Source organism: Harpia harpyja, chromosome 1 (genome assembly GCF_026419915.1).
Source record: "Harpia harpyja isolate bHarHar1 chromosome 1, bHarHar1 primary haplotype, whole genome shotgun sequence".
Lineage (NCBI taxonomy): Eukaryota > Metazoa > Chordata > Aves > Accipitriformes > Accipitridae > Harpia > Harpia harpyja.
The window spans coordinates 87513887-87531434 of NC_068940.1; the positions used below are offsets into that span (position 1 = coordinate 87513887).

At 36.7% G+C, this 17548-nt stretch overlaps 1 protein-coding gene across 1 annotated transcript in view; it reads left to right on the forward strand.

Annotated features, from left to right (window-relative positions):
• MALRD1 (MAM and LDL receptor class A domain containing 1) overlaps positions 1–17548 on the forward strand; it is a 296040-nt gene that overhangs the window by 243624 nt on the left and 34868 nt on the right. The window contains exon 35 of the mRNA XM_052803955.1: positions 117–183. Within this exon, the coding sequence (XP_052659915.1) occupies positions 117–183 (67 nt within the window). The remainder of the gene's footprint in view (positions 1–116; positions 184–17548) is intronic.

Below are 17548 nucleotides of genomic sequence, written 5' to 3' on the forward strand. Positions count from 1 at the left end.
GTGCTAAGCACCAAAATGACAGGTGTGAATATTTTGCCATTTTGAAAATCAGGCAATGACAAATATAATAATGAGGGAAGGAATTCAAATTATAATTTTTACTTTTATGTTTGCAGTTTGTCCTGATGAATACTGCAAAAATGGAGGAAGATGCATCATCGAAGATGACATTCCGTTATGCCAGTAAGTTTCATTGGGGATTGACTTGTGCTTGAAGTTGGGAAAAGGTGTTGTTGAAAGAGCTGTTTTGTTCCCCAGGGACTGAAATGACATTCAATAGAAGTATATTTTTAAAAGTCTCTCTAAGTTTACACTATTTTTATTTACAGTTGCTAAGTTAAACCACATTTTGAGAAGAATATTACTTATCAGATAGCATTTTCTGTAACTTTCATCTATCATTATAAGACAATCTGTTGGCCTGACACCTTAAGTTTTCTGTGTCTCATGTTTCACATCAACATTTAACAAAACATGCTTCTATGAAAAATGATGCCTTATATGCAGCAGGTGTTGCGCACCTCAAATGAGATTTACAGGAGGCCATGTTCTCATCTGTACCTGAACTTGTGATGTATTTCAGTTATAATGTTATCTTTTGCATATATTTGGAGAAAGGGGGTAGTGTTTTTCCACTTATGCCAAACAAAGGGTTAAATGTATGCTTGTATTTTTCTGGAAATACCGTATGCTGAAAAACAAATGTATGCAATTCTGATATGGAATACACAAGTCATTAGAAAGTGTCTCAGGCTATCTGAAAAGATTCATTTACACAAGGTATCGCTCTGTTTCCCACTGGGAAATTACAGGAGACTTTTTAAAGTGCACAGAAAGCAATGTTACTATAATGTTATTATCATACTTTTGTCCTTCATGTGCTTCAGTGGATCTTGCCAAAGAGTTTGCCAAATTACTAAAGAAGTGACTGTTTTATCAGAGTATCTATCTTAGTCAAGACCAGACATTAAAGTTTGTCTCCTAGTCTCTAGGAAACTCACATTAATAAACCTGCTGATAAAATTTCAGTTATTGCAGAATTTGTATCTTTCAAGACAGGTTTGTCCTTTACTGGTCGAAGAAATGTGATAAATAACATACTCAGAAAATACAGGCACTTTCATATAGAGTACTTTGATTTAACTCTCAGAAAAACTGTTAATTAACTGCAGATTTCCCAAAGAATCTCCTCTATCATAGAAAAGAGAATGGTCACTGCAAGAAGCTTGGAATTTCATTAAGGTGCCTGTTTTAAACCTTCTTGGGACACAGAAAGAGAGAAAGCTGACAAAAAAACATAGGGAAAGGTTGCAGATGGAATGGAATGGACAGCCAGCAGAAAATAAAGGGATTGGGAATAGCCAGGGAGTTTACAGTTGGTAGATTAAACCATTGATCAACAAGAAAATTGCTTGTAGGGACAAGGGACTGGGGGAGCAATTGAGATTTTGAGGATACAAGAGAATTATAGAAATAGAACTTATGTTAGGACTTGCAAATGAAAGGAAACCAAATTAGCAAGTGTTCTTTAACCACAGAAATAAAAGATAGTTGGAATAGGAAAATAGTAAATAGGATAATTTCCCTCAGCATTCAGCAAGAAAGATGATTCTGAATTCTCATGCAATGCATAGGTAATAGGAGCAAAGGCACAGAAATGAAAATTACCTAACTGATGGGCTAACATAACTCCAGGAGTTGTATGTGCTTGTGTTGGGGAAATAGGTCATCTCTATTCAAGCATACTAGAAAAGTAGTGCATGTTGCAATAGTGGAAGGCTTTCTGAATACTCTGCTGGTAAGGGATGTGACTGGAGAAAGGCAAATGAAGAAAAGGAATAGCCAGTTTGACAGTCCGATATCCGTACCATTCAAGGCTTCATAATATTTTGAAGGAATTACTCATACATATAATAACAAGGGAGTTAGCCATTTCTAATTTAAGCTTCTGCATGATTTTTTAAAATCCCACATCATGAAAAGAAAAAAAAGAATAAAAAAGTACCTTAAATGATAAAAAATGTAGAAGTATCCCACTTTTCATTTCCTAGGGGAAAAAAATAAAAATGAAACCCCAGAAATTAACATGGAAAAGACACTATTGTTTTACCTGTTTGTTCTCAGTTCTTACCTTAAATTTCTTGAAAAAGGGATGATAGATTTAGGTGGAGATATCTTCTTCTCTTGAGAGCAACTGCTCCTCTAGCCTGCAGGGTAGGTCAGGAGAAAAAGCAGAGTGCATAGGAATGCAGGAAGCCTGTTGGACAGCAAGGAGACCCCTGAAAAGAGCAGAGTATGGATACTGCCCTGTCACAGCACTGGCAGAGGAGTGTCTTCCTAGATACCCAGAGGTAGTTGTGTGGAGATTACAGTTACCCTAAAAGTCACTGAGTTTGAGTAAGACTCTTCAGTGACACAGTGGACAAGGGGAAAATTTGTTAACATATCCTTTTATTGCTATTTGTTCTTACACAATGGATTCTGATCTTCCTCCACTTGAGATGCTTCTGTTCTAGTTTCTATAAAACAAAACCTGAGTCTGGAGTTTAAAAGCCTCTTTGGCCTCTCTGAGAATGTTGGTTTAACAAAAAGTCTGGACAGGTCTCAAAGCTTCATTTGATTCAAGGTTCCATCACGTTCCTATAAAAAATGAAATTGCTGCTCATCTTACCTTAGTTTGAGGTATATTGATAGAAAAGAATCCAGTCTCTGGAAAATGTTTTTGTTGGTGATAAGGGGTGGTTTTTTCTGTTTTTAATGCAATGCGGTTGAAGTAGTTAACCGTATAGACTCCTCCAAGTAGTTTAATATGTCACAATGGGAACAGAGTGAATTTGCAGTAGCTGCTTGGGCAAAAGAAATCAACTATTTGAAGAGATTAAAAGCTGATAGTAAATTTTATACATTTAGTACTTCTCAAGTTTCTTTGATGCTTTATCTTTTATATCTGTGCACTACTGTTGCTTAGATATATAAAGTGAATACTTAGGATGTCAACCTGACTTTCTTTCAGTAGTATGTAACTAAGAGGGATCAGTAGAAGGTGGAAGGTGAGCTCTGATAGCTCTCTATGAAGAGATATCTGTAGACCAGGTGGAAAAGATAACAGTGGATACAAGTCTAGATAAAGTTTCAGTATATATTGGAGTGGGTAGCAGGGTTGGTATATCAGGTTGCTGTCATTTCTGCTCACACTACTGAAAACAGCTTTTCTCAGCTGATGCATAATGATTGTAGTAACATCAGTGAAAGGCCGCAGTATTTGAGAATGTGACTATTGATATGGTGGTGGATGTTCTCAGTGAGAGTTTGCGAGTAAACGCAGAGCAACGGTGCTTTGCAGGTGATGGCTAGCTTCCTACTTGAATCAAACGCAGCTTGATGGCTGTCCCGATCCTCTCTGGTATTTGAATTCTGAGTTAGGTTTGAAAGCCATTTGCATTTTCTTCTCTTATTTGCTCAGGAGAGTACTTGGGGCACATCTCAAGTATGTTTCTCTTGTTCTTACTACTTCTTGGGTATCCTCTTTGGCTGCCAGACTAGATGGAGCTTTAGTCTCAAATGGCCATTCTCATTTCACAAGCTGACTCCTGTTTGTCCTGACTGACTTCTGTAGTGGATGTGCAGTCAAGTGGCTAGTGCTGGCAATCAGCTACTGTGGCTGCACATGTAAATCATTATAATTTGAGCAATAATGGCTAGAATTTTTGTAATTTCAATAGTCTGATTTCAAAATTATTCCTTTGATTATATGGGTACTTTCCCCAATTGTCTGTCCAGTGGTTTTTTTGTGTTTGTTTTATTTTTTTTAAAGTGAGACCACAGACCTCTGGAAACATAGGAAAGGGATATTGATGAGAACAAACAAGCTGGGAAAAGTGTGTTTGTAACACACTGAAGTGGAAGGGTGAGGCTTCAAAGATTGTACTAGTGCTGAAAAAAACCCTTAGAGCAGAAAAAAAAAAAAAATTACCAGACTGATAATACATAATTTTATCTCTCATGACAACTAGACAAGATTAATACAATACATTCACATTTAAAATGTACTAAAACTCATGTATAATAAACATAATACAGTGCTTGTCTTTTCTTTTATCTTATACAAACATTTTCTATCTAATATACTAAATTTCAGAGCAGTTACACTAATACTAAAGAGTATAATGAGAGTGTTTTTATTAGTGTCTGAATTGTAAGAAGGTGCTATCCTTAAGCAGAAAATGTAATTACATTCACTGGCCTGTAATTAAACAATTATGTTATAAATTAGAAATATATCTTCATTAAGAAGTTTTTAAATTCCATTGAATATGTACCATCTAACTAACTGAGCTGTGGAGATTAGAATTTCAAGGAGTCATTATATATAGATAATTAATTAAGGTTATCTTTGTAGTTGTGTATCTAAATGCTGATTTGGCCCACAGTATAGAAACTGAATTATTTTGTTTGTTTCCTTTATGTGATAAAAGTGAAAAAGATTACTTTCCCTTTTATGTTTTAGAAAAGAATTGATTTTACAGGTTAAGAATTCATTCAGAGGAGAGGATTTTTGCTTATTCTCCTTAAAAAAGCTACAGGTTATTTGGTCCCCTATTTTTTTACTTCTCACCTTCTCATTTTTAAAATAAGCTCATTATTACAACCACAAATGGTCTGTTTAAATGTGCAAATAAAGTATTTTATCCCCAGTGGTACAACAGCAAATACTATTCCACAAACATTTTTTTTAAAAAATTACTTTTTTGGTAGTTGGCACATTTTCTCATGATCTGATTTTGTCTTCAAAATACTACCTTCTGGTAAGCACAATACATTTTTGAGGAGAAGCCCTACAAGGTGACATGCAACTTTAAATAATGCCACAGCAGACTTGTTCAATACCTTTTCCAGTCAAGTATCATATGTGGCAAAACATGGAAATTCCACATCCTCTCTGGGCAATGTCTTCTGGTGAGGAATGCAGGGTTTTTTCCTAAACATTTTTTTTGCTTTTGGATGTACTCTTACATGTACTCTTTTACTGGATTTTTGAGGAATGATAGTGGTAGTTATCTTTATTAACTAAAACTGGGGGGATTGTTTCAATATCACACAGTATCTTACAAAAATGGAGTGATAATAGTATTCCCACATAAGAAAATAAAATGTTTGAAAGCATCTGGTCTGTGATTTGAAGGAAATACAAAGCCTAGAGACTGACAAGCTAGACGCATCCAATTCATGAGTAAAGAGATTTTACAATGGGAGAAGATGGCAGTTTCCATTTCAGCTGTTTGTCATGCTGCTCTCAGAGATTCCCACCTCAGTTACAGAGAGGACTGCTGACATAGCAGCTGCTGAATCACTGCAGATTATTAACTGTTGAAGCAAATCAAACTGGTACTGATTTCACTTCCTTCCTAAGAATTTTCTTTTATATTTACCAAGCGTGACATAGGGCAATTGATAAAGCTCTATAGAACCTATATAGCAGCCCAAGAAAGTGGTAGTCATGCAAAAGCAATTGTAGATAGAGGAGGAATGGAACAAGGATGTAACCATGAATAAAAACAAAAGCCATGATGAGCAGTCAAAAAGATAAGACATTGAAAAGGAATGTTATGCTAAGATTTGGCTTCTCGGAAATGAAGACAAAGGCATATTCTTATGTGGAGACATATATACAAACATACATAGCCAGCATAGAGAAGTTTTTTTCATATCTTTCCATTACCCAAGTGCCATCTGAAAAGTGATGCTGAGGCAAATAAAATAACAAATTCAGGTTGCCTGAGTTGGGTAAAATTGAGAATGGGAAGACAAGTTAATATCTCTGTTCTCCAGAATAAATGAGACACAGCTTGTTGTGAAAGAAAATATACAGTATATTGATAGAAATGCACCTTTAAAGATTTGCTTAGAGAAAAATCTTCCCTAAAGTTTCTATTTCATATATTATTTTCTGTTAACTCTTTGTCCTTTCTTGTCCAGAAAAGTTTCATGAAATCAAGGTGCCTGGTCCTGATACAATAATACTGTTGCTTTTTGGCTTTTCGTGTTTCTAACATCATAGCCTTTTCCAAAAAAGGCAAACATGATGTCATTAAGAATATGTATGAGATAAGAGAATACTAAGCATCAGAGGAAATTGGACTTTTCAGTAGCCTTTTGATTCCATTTCTTAAAAAAGCAGTAATCAGAGCTACATAAACACAAGTATACACAACCCAGACAGGACTGGCTCCCAATAAAATTTCATGCATGCTTCCTGATTCTAGAGTCTTTTCTTATAAAACAATTGAATAGTGGTTTTCTTTTTCTCAAGCGATTTAATTTAAAAATAAATTTGTCATGTTTGTACCTTTTTTGTTTGCTTTTGCCAGTCATATGAAATGGTCAATTGAGCTCACCTGGAGGTTTGTGGCATTTTATGTATTCAAGTATTACTAATTAATGTTTTTCATTCTTATTCCCTGCATTAGGAAGACAACTAGCATACAAGAACCATCATATACTTAATCTAGGTATAATGCCCTTCCTTTAGAGCGTAAAGTATTTCTAAAATTTGTACATGGTCTTTTAATGTTTCCTGTACCAGCCCTGGACCTATGTTATTACTTCTCTGTCCAAACTGCATATTTCATTCAACAGTCTCGATCTCTATATTGAGGTATTTTGTTTTCCACTGAATTTGTCTGTGGCATTTAGTCGGGTCAGATGGTCACTCCTTATCTATCTTCAGGATATCCAAATGATAATGCTAGAAGGCAGCTGTTTTGGAGAACCAGAGTACTGATTTCCCTTCAGGTCATGGTATATTTCATATGTCCTGCACGCATTTTTGTTTGTTTTTTCCCCCATCCCCAAATACTAGGGATTATGGTGCAATGTGAGAGAAACATAGACTCATAAATCTTATGCATTTGGTCTATTTTGTAATACGTGGAATGAAACAGCTTTTGATTTTCATGCTGATCACCTACTTACAGGGCTTTCAACAATCATTTCACAACATAAAAAAAATGAAAAAAACTGTAAAATCCATTGAATTCTTCATATATGAGAATTCAGGAAATACTGATCCTCCATAAGGAAAGAAATATGCCAAATTTGTCTAAAATCTTTTTTTTAATTTTCCCTGCTTGTACCAAGTGACTTCAAAGTAAATACATTTGGCCAAATCAGTTTTACCTAGTGAGAACCTTTCCATTGAGCAAATTATCAACTATTTCTTTACAAATGGATACATTGGCTATCTTTTTGTATTTAGCAGCAGTTACTTCGACCTTTGCTCTTTTTCCTTCTCTTCGCAGATAATAGCATAAACCTGAGGTCAGCTCCTTATCACACTGGAGCCAGCTGCTTCATGCAGTTTGCAACTCCTAGAAATGATGAAAAAACCCCAAACAACATTCATCTCAGTCAAACCTAATTGAATATATAGGGCAGTTTGCCACCATCTCCAATGAGGCAGCGATGTCCTGTGAACTTCACTTGTGAGTTTTGTGAATCAGATGATTGCTGAATCCAATGATTTCAGAAAGAATCTGTCTTTTTCAGGTTCTTTATTCTAAAACTAAAACAGAGTTGTCTCTATGTAACTGTTAAAGTTTGACTGCAGGTAATTGAAGGCCAGATGATTTACTCAATAAAACAAATATGACTGAACAGACCCAAAGCTTGGTTTCACAACAGATGTTTCCGATCATGTTTATGAGAAATCTCTAGCACCTGATTCAAATGTAAATCAGACTTTCTCACTTAACTCTTGGGTTTTGGTCTTTTTTTGTATGGAAAACTAAAGCTCAAGATATCTGTAAAACTGGAAACAAGCAAAGTAGTTTATAGTCTTTCTCTGTCTTCCTGAGGTGAAATATTACTCTGACAAATGGAAAAAGTTTCTCTTGAATGACCCATTGCTAGAATCCGAATAGCACTCATAATAGAAAGACGTAGTTTAGATATAGTCCATTGGTCATGCTGGAAAGCAAACTGTGACCTAGATATTTTCGAATTGTCTCTTTATGATATGTTTGCTGAGTGGGGAGGTTTTTACCTGTATAGAAAATCAGCAAGGAATTTCTGGGACAATTTCTAAATCAAAGACCCTGATGAACGTTATGTACAATCTTTTCTTGCAAGATTTTGGAGTTGAGAGGAGCTAACACTTATCTTTGGGAATAAAAGAACTACATGTTTCCTTTTAAAAGGTGAATTTAGTACACTATCAACCTCACTGCAACTCTCAAGATCAGAGTAAGAATTATATTTGAGTCTGATCAAAATAACTGATGTTTTAATATGAAGATACTATAATCTTATTGAGAAGGGTATAGGCAAGTAAGTATAATTTAGCAGATACAGTGAAAATGACTTGGGCATATAAGAATGCTTATGGGAAAAAATTTCTCCTCAGTTGGATTTCCTCTCTACAAAATTTAGTATCAGTAGTGCTTAAGCTACTAAAAGCATTTAACCTCTCTGATAAATATCCTATATTTCTATTTTGATTTTCAATTCACTCTTTAAAATGAGTCAAAGCAAAATGAGGTAACTACAAGGTGTAGAAAACCTGGTGAGATTTTTGTTATTCCTAAGTGCAGTACACCTTTACCTCAGAATGACTTATATCCCAGAACTATAAGCATTATTACATTTAAAATTCAGGAGATATGTTTGTCTACAATAGGGACAAGCTTAGGATCTGGGAACTGTATCTGTAGCAGAGGATGCTTGCTGAGTGATAGTATGAGAGATTTTTATATGGGAGAATGTTAATTAATGTTGGATATTGGATGTTTGCCAAAGTATGGAGGGTTCCCTGAAGGGTTACTCCTACGAACTCCAGATGCTGAAGAGTAGGAAACATAGATGAAAAGCTTTAAATCACACCAATTTTTGTTTTGTTTTGTTCAAAACAGGAAAGAATAGCTGTAAAATAATAAATACTTTTCAAAAGAGAAAAATAGGGAACAACTGAAGAATTACATACCAATGAAGGAAGTACAAACACAAGGCTTGCAAAGATTCTTGTGCTACAGCCCCCTCTCCTTCATATTCCCGTGGCTGTCTTTTGTCCACAGAAATTTAAAAACATCTTTGGGTATATCTATTTATAGGCACGTAAATTACTCTATGTCTTTTGGATTATATGAAATCAAACAATAATTAACACAGTCGGGGTTCAGCTTGTCTTATGTAGGTTGAGTAACAAGCTTCTTTCAGACTCAGTCTTCCTGGATTTAAATGAAAGTAAGAGACAGTACTTGGTGTGAAAACCAGTATTCTCACACCCTAAGATTTCACCTGCATGTCTGCATATCAAAACTTCATTGTCTAGAATCAGCTCAGCACTAGAGCCCTCTCTGCTGGAGGTGGCTGGAGGCTACTAGTTAGGTATATCTAATATGATACAAAATGTATCATAAAAGATGTAAGGGACACTTTTGGAAAACATATACACCATCAAGCATGTTGATAAGAGTTTTGAACTTGCACTACAGTGAGGAAGCTTATGATTCAGATAGGCCTGTGTTGAAGATGGCAGGAAAGATGGGGATGATGGAGATCTGTATTTGAGAATCTGTGTTATTGTGTAAGTCGTGTAGGAAAGACATACATCTTCTATTCTGTACTAACTACATCCTGATACATGGCCTACTTAGTCTGACCCACTAGACACCCTGGTGTCACAATGTCCTCAAGCAATCTTGCATGTTTGCAATTTTCCCTCTTGTTCAGCCAGTGTGAATTTAAGTCTCCAAGAATTATACCCTTTGTGCCGTTGCTAGGTGGCTAAGGGATTGCCTAAAAGCAGCAAATTCTATTAAATTGAGAACTTTTGAACTTTTCTTGCCAGCTTTTGCAGTGTTGACTGATCTCGAAAGCTCCATGCATTTTAATTTTAAACACACATACAAACATAGAGGATTTTTCTCAACGCTTGGAAGGATCTTTTCATGTTTGCTATTGCTCTAATCAACTACTAGGCTACATCTCTAAGCTGGAAGCAGTAACTATGTGCTATTCCCACACAGACTTTTGTATGTCCTTTAGCGAAAAAGTACATATACATTTAAGCTAAAATAATTTTGTCTGCATCTGGACTGCAAGTCATATTTTCAATGTACAGAAATATTTTTCTTTTAAAAATATATATGGGATTGCAAGATATATGTGAACTTTGAAATATCCTTTAAAGTCTGTCAAGTTAATGTTCATGCAAGAGTTACAGTATGTATCTCAAACACCAGAGTTACTGCAGGAATAAACATCTGTGGTGGGCTGACCCTGGCTGGGTGCCTGGTGCCCACCAAAGCCACTCTATCACTCCCCCTCCTCAACTGGACAGGGGAGAGAAAATATAACAAAAGGTTCGTGGGTTGATAGAAGGACAGGGAGACATCATTCACTAGTTACGTCATGGGCGAAACAGACTTGACTTGGGGAAATTAGTCTAATTTATTACTAATCAAATCAGAGTAGGGTAATGAGAAATAAAACCAAATCTTAAAAACACCTTCCCCACCCCTCCTTCTTCCCGGGCTCAACTTTACTCTAAATTGTCTCTACCTGCTCCCCCCCAGCAGTGCAGGGGATGGGAAATGGGGGTTGCGGTCAGTTCATCACACGTTGTCTCTGCTGCTCCTTCCTCCTCAGGGGCAGGACTCCTCACACTCTTCCCCTGCTCCAGCGTGGGGTCCCTCCCACAGGAGGCAGTCCTCCATGGACTTCTCCAATGTGAGTCCTTCCCACGGGCTGCAGTTCTTCACAAACTACTCCAGCGTGGGTCCCTTCCATGGGGTGCAGTCCTTCAGGAACAGACTGCTCCAGCACGGGCCACAGGTCCTGCCAGGAGCCTGCTCTAGCACAGGCTTCCCACAGGGTCACAGCCTCCTTCGGGCATCCACCTGCTCTGGCGTGGGGTCCTCCCTGGGCTGCAGGTGGATATCTGCTCCACCGTGGACCTCCATGGGCTGCAGGGGGACAGCCTGCCTCAACATGGTCTTCCCCACCATGGGCTGCAGGGGAATCTCTGGTCCGGCACCTGGAGCACCTCCTCCCCCTCCTTCTTCACTGACCTTGGTGTCTGCAAGGCTGTTTCTCTCATGTATTCTCACTCCTCTCTTCCAGCGCTGTTTTTGCAGTAGTTTTTCCCCTCCTTCTTAAATACGTTATCCCAGAGGTGCTACCACCATCTCTGATGGTCTCGGCCTTGGCCAGCGGTGGGTCTGTCTTGGAGCCAGCTGGCATTGACTCTGTCAGACACAGGGGAAGGTTCTGACATCTCCTCACAGAAGCCACCCCTGTAGCCCCCCCCACTACCAAAACCTTGCCACACAAACCCAATACAACGTCAGTCATCAAGCTAGACTTCAGAATTCAGTAAACTGCAGGAGGCTGAGATTTTGCTTGTTTGTTTTTAAGTGGTGGAGGTGAAAAAGGTTTGGATTTAAGTGAATTATTTCCATGTGGATGAGAAAACTAATTGGCCAGGACACTTGATATTTTATCTTAGTCTTTATTTATAGTATGTGTGCTTTTTTATCAGCAGACTAGGTAACAAATTATCATACGGCTTCCTAGTTATGCTGAACTAAACCGTGCCTTAACTCACCCTCTGTGCAGCCACATGCAAGCCAAAACTGGGATGATTCTCTCTGTGGTCAGTGAGAAAGGATTGTCAACAAGCCCACACTGGCTTCTCTGTTTTTATCTCTAGTTCTGTATGTACTTAGAGCACCTTGGAAGCTGTATAAATTCCTTGGATGGATTTCAGGTATCAACTCTGTATAAACACATGCATTGCACCTAGGCTAATCCTCAACAAATGTCTTTGTTGGAAAAGAAAGGAAAACAGTATTGGCGCCAATGATATGTGACAATGGCTTCTTTAATATAAGTGCTAGGTGAGATTATACAGTAAGGATTGTCTAAATTCTAACGTTAAATGTGTTTAAGTTCTGGGTCATTAACTTGGTATATTAGAAAATTATTTTTATTGCTTCATGAGTTTCCTTGTTTCCGCTTAGGACTTTTCAATTTTGTGCTTTAACCCTTTTGCCTTTCATCCTTATTAACTATTGTATTTTCCACTTATGAAACGCCTGCTCAACTGAGTTTGGTGGCAAAAGCTGGGCAAACAAAAAAAATTTGCTTAGGATTGTAAAATGAAGCTAACAAGATGACTACCTACAGTTAAATGGAGCCTGTATTTGGCACTTCTTGCATGTTTGAGTTTCCTACACAAGCTACTGATAGTGCAACTTTGCATAACTAGGAGATGAACAAAACATTTTTTAAGCAGTGCTACATAGAGCTGAATATCCTAATGCTTGTTTTTCACAGAGCAGAATTCTAGTTTATAAATAGTTATTTCTCCTCTGGTAACTTTATTTTCAGATTTTAGATCTCTTTTGCAAACCACTGATTTTTATCAGGTGAATTAAAGTGCATGGTTTGATTTGTATTGTTGTCTATTAAAAAAATTTTTAAAAATAGGCCAGCAGGTGTTTTTTAACCATCCATTATTAAGAGCCTTCAATAGGTGGAAAAAAGCTTTTATTTGCTTTGCTTTTCTTTATCCCTTCTGTAAATTAATACTTATTAATGTGAAATTTGTTTGGGACTTAGGAAAATGGAAGAAAGGTCTCCTAAAATTTGTTTAATATTTTAGTGTGCAGAAAATACTGTGTTTATATAGTCATAGAAATGCACGGAGGTTACCTTCCCACCTCTTTTGCTTCTGGAGGTGAAGGTGAGGCGATTTGGCAGAATACATTTTGAGGCTACACAGCAGCTATTCATTATTATAGTTCTATTGTTTCAATAGGTATCTTATCAAATTTTTCTCCATTTGTCAGGGCTTCCCTTATGCTATCAGTAAAGTCTATCAGTATGTTTTTTGTAATAAGATCAGCAAAAGGCATAGACTGAGAATGTTTTACTTAATGAAAGTAGCTGAGGATTTTTTCCTGATGCATCATAAGATAGTACAGGAAAGCTAAAAATGTGCATACAGCTGTGTAATCAATAACATAAACTAGATTATACCTGTATAGTAAATATAGTTCATTTAGCTTTTATATCTATATCTATATATAGATATAATGCTTCTACAGCTATCTTTCTAATACTTTGTGCCTTTAGAATACTTTTCAGCATACTGTTACTGCAGACAGCAAGATACAAGTCAATGTAAACACAGAAGTTGTTGATATACCTGATGCTTTATTCTGACCTACAAAAATCATAATGCTACAGAACTATGAGCACCACATTTCAAGTTGGGAATATACAACACAACTGTGCATTTAAATATAATATAGGAGTTGATAAATTATCAAATTACTCTTTCTTAGCTTTCTAAAATTATATATTTATTTATATTGTCATTAAAATATATCATACAGTAAGGCCAAAGTAACACTTTTATAGGTGTCATAATGTGACTCCAGCAATGGATCTTACAGTATTTTATTTCTTTCCATATATGTTTGATATGGCAGACCCATTGTACATATGAAAAAGATGGTGAAGATCTAATCAGCTTTGTCTATGCAGTCTATACCCACTACAAGGTCAATGTCACTTGTGGTTTAGTCTTGTGAAAAAGTCCTCCAGAAAACCTTTTCATTAATCATCCTGAGCTACTCTACAATTCTACACTCTGAACTTCCCCTAATACCTACAGGCAGGTTGCATCTGTACCTTGCACATTCTTTCTCGATTTTTCATTTTAAGGTGCGTTCTTACCTATCACATCTAAAAAAAGTTCTTGCCCAAGCTATCATCATGCATCTCAGTTGTTGTCCCTCCTTGCTTGGATGACTGCAAGGTTTTTAGGCTGGTGTTGCTCAGGAAATAGCTGCAGAGAGGATTCTTCGGACCATTGCTTTGACCATGTTGTTCTTCTTTTTGCGTCTCTGCTCCCTCTTTCTTATTGCATCAAATGTTAATTATTGACCCTGCTTTCAAAGCCTTCATAACTTATTCCCACTCCATCTAACATTCCTCATTTAGCAAGTATAATTTGAATACATTTCAAACTGGATGCTAATCCAGGGTGTAATACAGACAGTATAACCTGTCCCCTACCCAGTGCACAGCAATAGCAATAGATTGTCTATGTTTTAAGAGGTCTCTGCACCCTTGTCAAAGTTTAGAGCAAAATTTGACAAAACCCTTTATACTTACTGAATAGAAAGCAGGCATCTCTTTCAAAATAACTTCTTTCTAAATGTACATGAAACAAGGACCGAGCACAGGAAGGAATTAGGCATATGCTTTCCCTGTAAATCCAGAGAATCAAAACACAGTACGATAATCTTGCCTTTGACATTTGAGCTTCTTTTACAATTTTTCATCTTCAGACTCTAGCCTTCTTTTTTAATAACCTATTTAGTTCCGGTAGTATGAGGTCCTCACAGCTGGTATTGGCACGCAAAAGCTGGAACAAATACTTCAGTAAATTTTCAAGGCCATTTTCATTCAAATATTTTGTTTTATAGCTGTGAAGACTGTACAAGTATTCCCCAAAAATGCACAGCAGTGAATTCTAAAATTCTTTTGTAAAGGCAGGCTAGAGTGCAACATTCAAAGCTCTGCTGATATTTCAGAAGCACACATGTGCTGCAATAGTAATCAAAATGAAAACTTCCCCTTTTTCAGGCTGGATCAATAAAGTAATTTATAGTTCATAAGGTCTTTGGAAAAAACAAACAAACAAACAAACAAAACACCCAACCAAAACCTTTGTTAATGCCATAGGCTAAACACATTCATTTGTACCTTTGTCTTTTTTACTTGGAACTGGGAGAAGAAGAATTTGCATGCAATTTATAGGATACTAGGCATATAATATTGTTTCTTAAATAGACAGGTAGATTTTACCCTAATTCTGTACATTCTGATTTGCTTAGACTTTGCTAAATGTTACACAATGGGATTAAAAATTAGTTAGAAGACTGATCCCTTTTTCTCCTTTCGTCTCCCCTCCCCACCCCCCCCGCCAAGAACACGCTAATGAAAATGAAAATAGTGTTATTCTTGCTCAAATTCTCAAGATAAGGAATCATTTTTTTCACTAGAATAACAAACACTTTAAAGTTTTCTGGGGAAAATCAGAAATTTCATCAAAATACTCTGCAAAAAGTTGTCTAGTCAGAAAAGTATCTACAAAGTTATTTTTGAGGGAAAATATCCCATCTGACCTAGCCAAAATCTCTGGAATATTTAGAAAGGAAGAATACTTGTCTTCATTCTTATATTGTACCTTTCGAGGGGTTTTTTTGGTTATAAATTTTAAGGAAGTATCCAGTCAAGATTCACTGTTCTCAGTACAAGCCTGGGCTACCACTGTACAAACACATCAGGAACATGTATATGTTACATGATGAAGGGAAGAGGTCTCAGGAGATGGAGTACTTTTTCAACATCTGAAAAATAATTTTCCTTCTTGTGAATGAAGTGTGTCCTCATTACAAAGTATTTCCACCCAGTATCCCAAAACAGTCTCCCTTCTAATGTTACCAAAATACAAAAGTTGTCAAAAGACTCTTTTATCTGTGGCTCATAGTCTGGTGTAGCATCAGTGAAACGGGAAGCACAGAAAAATTGTAAGCCACATATTTTTTAGTGGTTTAAAATATTATTGATGTTAACTATTCAGACCAGTGCCAGTGTGTGCATTCCTCATGACTAATTTCACTCTTCTGCAACAAATAACCCACATGGAAATTTTTTTGCTGTTGTTATTTTTAGGGCAGTTCAAGCAGCAGTTTCAGGCACAGATTTATGAAGCCTGGCAGGAAAGATGGCTGGACCTTTAAAAAACAAATTATTGAATTAAAAATTCTAAGGCCACAGAAATAAAGTGCTTGGGCAACTGAGCAACTACTGTGCACACCCATTCATTCTGCTTCTGTGAGGGTATAAAACTAGTCCTGAGAATAAAGTACAAGTCTGGAATTGAGAATTTCTAAGCTCAGCATGTGCAGTTCCCCTAACATAAGGTCTTCCAAAGCACACATGCAATTTAAAAGCCCATATCCTACCTACTTTCAAGAGGCTTTTTGACACAATATTGCTTAAGTATTAATAAAGTTCACCCTTTTCCTCTCTGTGACTTACTTCTTCATCAGTAATGAGCTTATAACAGTGTTCCCTCTCCTCCAGCCCTCTGGTGTGTTTGTTTCAAGCTCTTCATGAGAGGGACTCTTTGGAGTTTTGTTTGCCTTCATGAAATGGGACCCAGATCTAATAACAAACACAGGAACTGCAAGAGTAAATTTTAAGTACATAAACAAATGTTAAGGTTCTACATGCTCTTAGAGACTTCTGAGTATCCTGAGAAGCCAGTAAAACAGTTTCTGAAAAAAACAATACTGTTGTAAAAATGTGGAAGCATAGTGTGACTCCTTGCAGAACACTTGGATTTTCTTATGTGCTTATTTCAAAAAGTTGAAATCCAAATTAATAAACAGCATGCTTTTGCTATTTATTTTGTAATGTTACTGAGGCTTCTGGAAGACTAGTGTCAGAGTAAAGCAATGATAGATGTACGTAATAGTTTGATGAATAAATTCTGCTGGATTTTAGTAATGAAGTACCAGACACTAGTTAAGAATATTCAGTAAAGGTTTTCAGTAATGTACTAAAGCAAAACTGGAATGGCTCATTCTACCTGGAATCACTGCTCAACTTTCACTGAGGCTTTTACCTTTATGTTCATAATGTCACATAGTATATGCAGGAGTAAATCAGATATCCTTAGGCTAAACAGCAATCAATATCTCTACATCTTTAATTTCTACTCACTTTTTCTATGTAAATGTTGGTTTATGTGTCCATTTTTGTTTCCTTAGAGCTGACTGTGAGCTAAATTCCTTGTAGCGAATTATCAATGATATTAATAGAAATTCCACATCTGGATCTTGGATAGACCTTACATATCTGTTAGCTATGAATGTAACAAGATTTATCTGTATTTTCCAAAGAATGCAAGGGTAAGATAGGAATTAATACAGATATGTTAGCTCTCTAAACAGTGCCAATCTTTCCAAATAATTACCCTGAGCTTTCAGCCAGTTCAGGCAAACCACAATTCTATGCAGATCACAAGGGATGGAAGGATTATTGGCCTTTCCATCCACATTCATTTTGAAACCCTGTGTTTATGAAATGTCATGAGAAAAATACTGCATTTGCTAACCTTTCTTATGATTAGCTAAGCTGGGGTTTAGGGGCCAGAGAATGGCTTTCTTCCACTGCATGGTTACCACAAAATGAGCACATCTGCTGTAACTTTAAAAATGTGGATCCAGTAATGCTTTCCTAATCACCACAGATATGGCACACAGGCCATTTCTCCAGTTCTTGGCTCTTGATTCCCAGTGAAGTCACCACCCACAAAGTATTGTCTGTGCAAGTCAAACTTCTGGCAGTAGGCTCAAGAGCAAGGGCTCAGACCCAAACCATAAGAGATATGTCAGCAAACAGTTTAACTTCCTTTTTGCTGTGTGGGTGACTGGAGCAACAGGAAGGCTGTTTTTATTGAATCCTC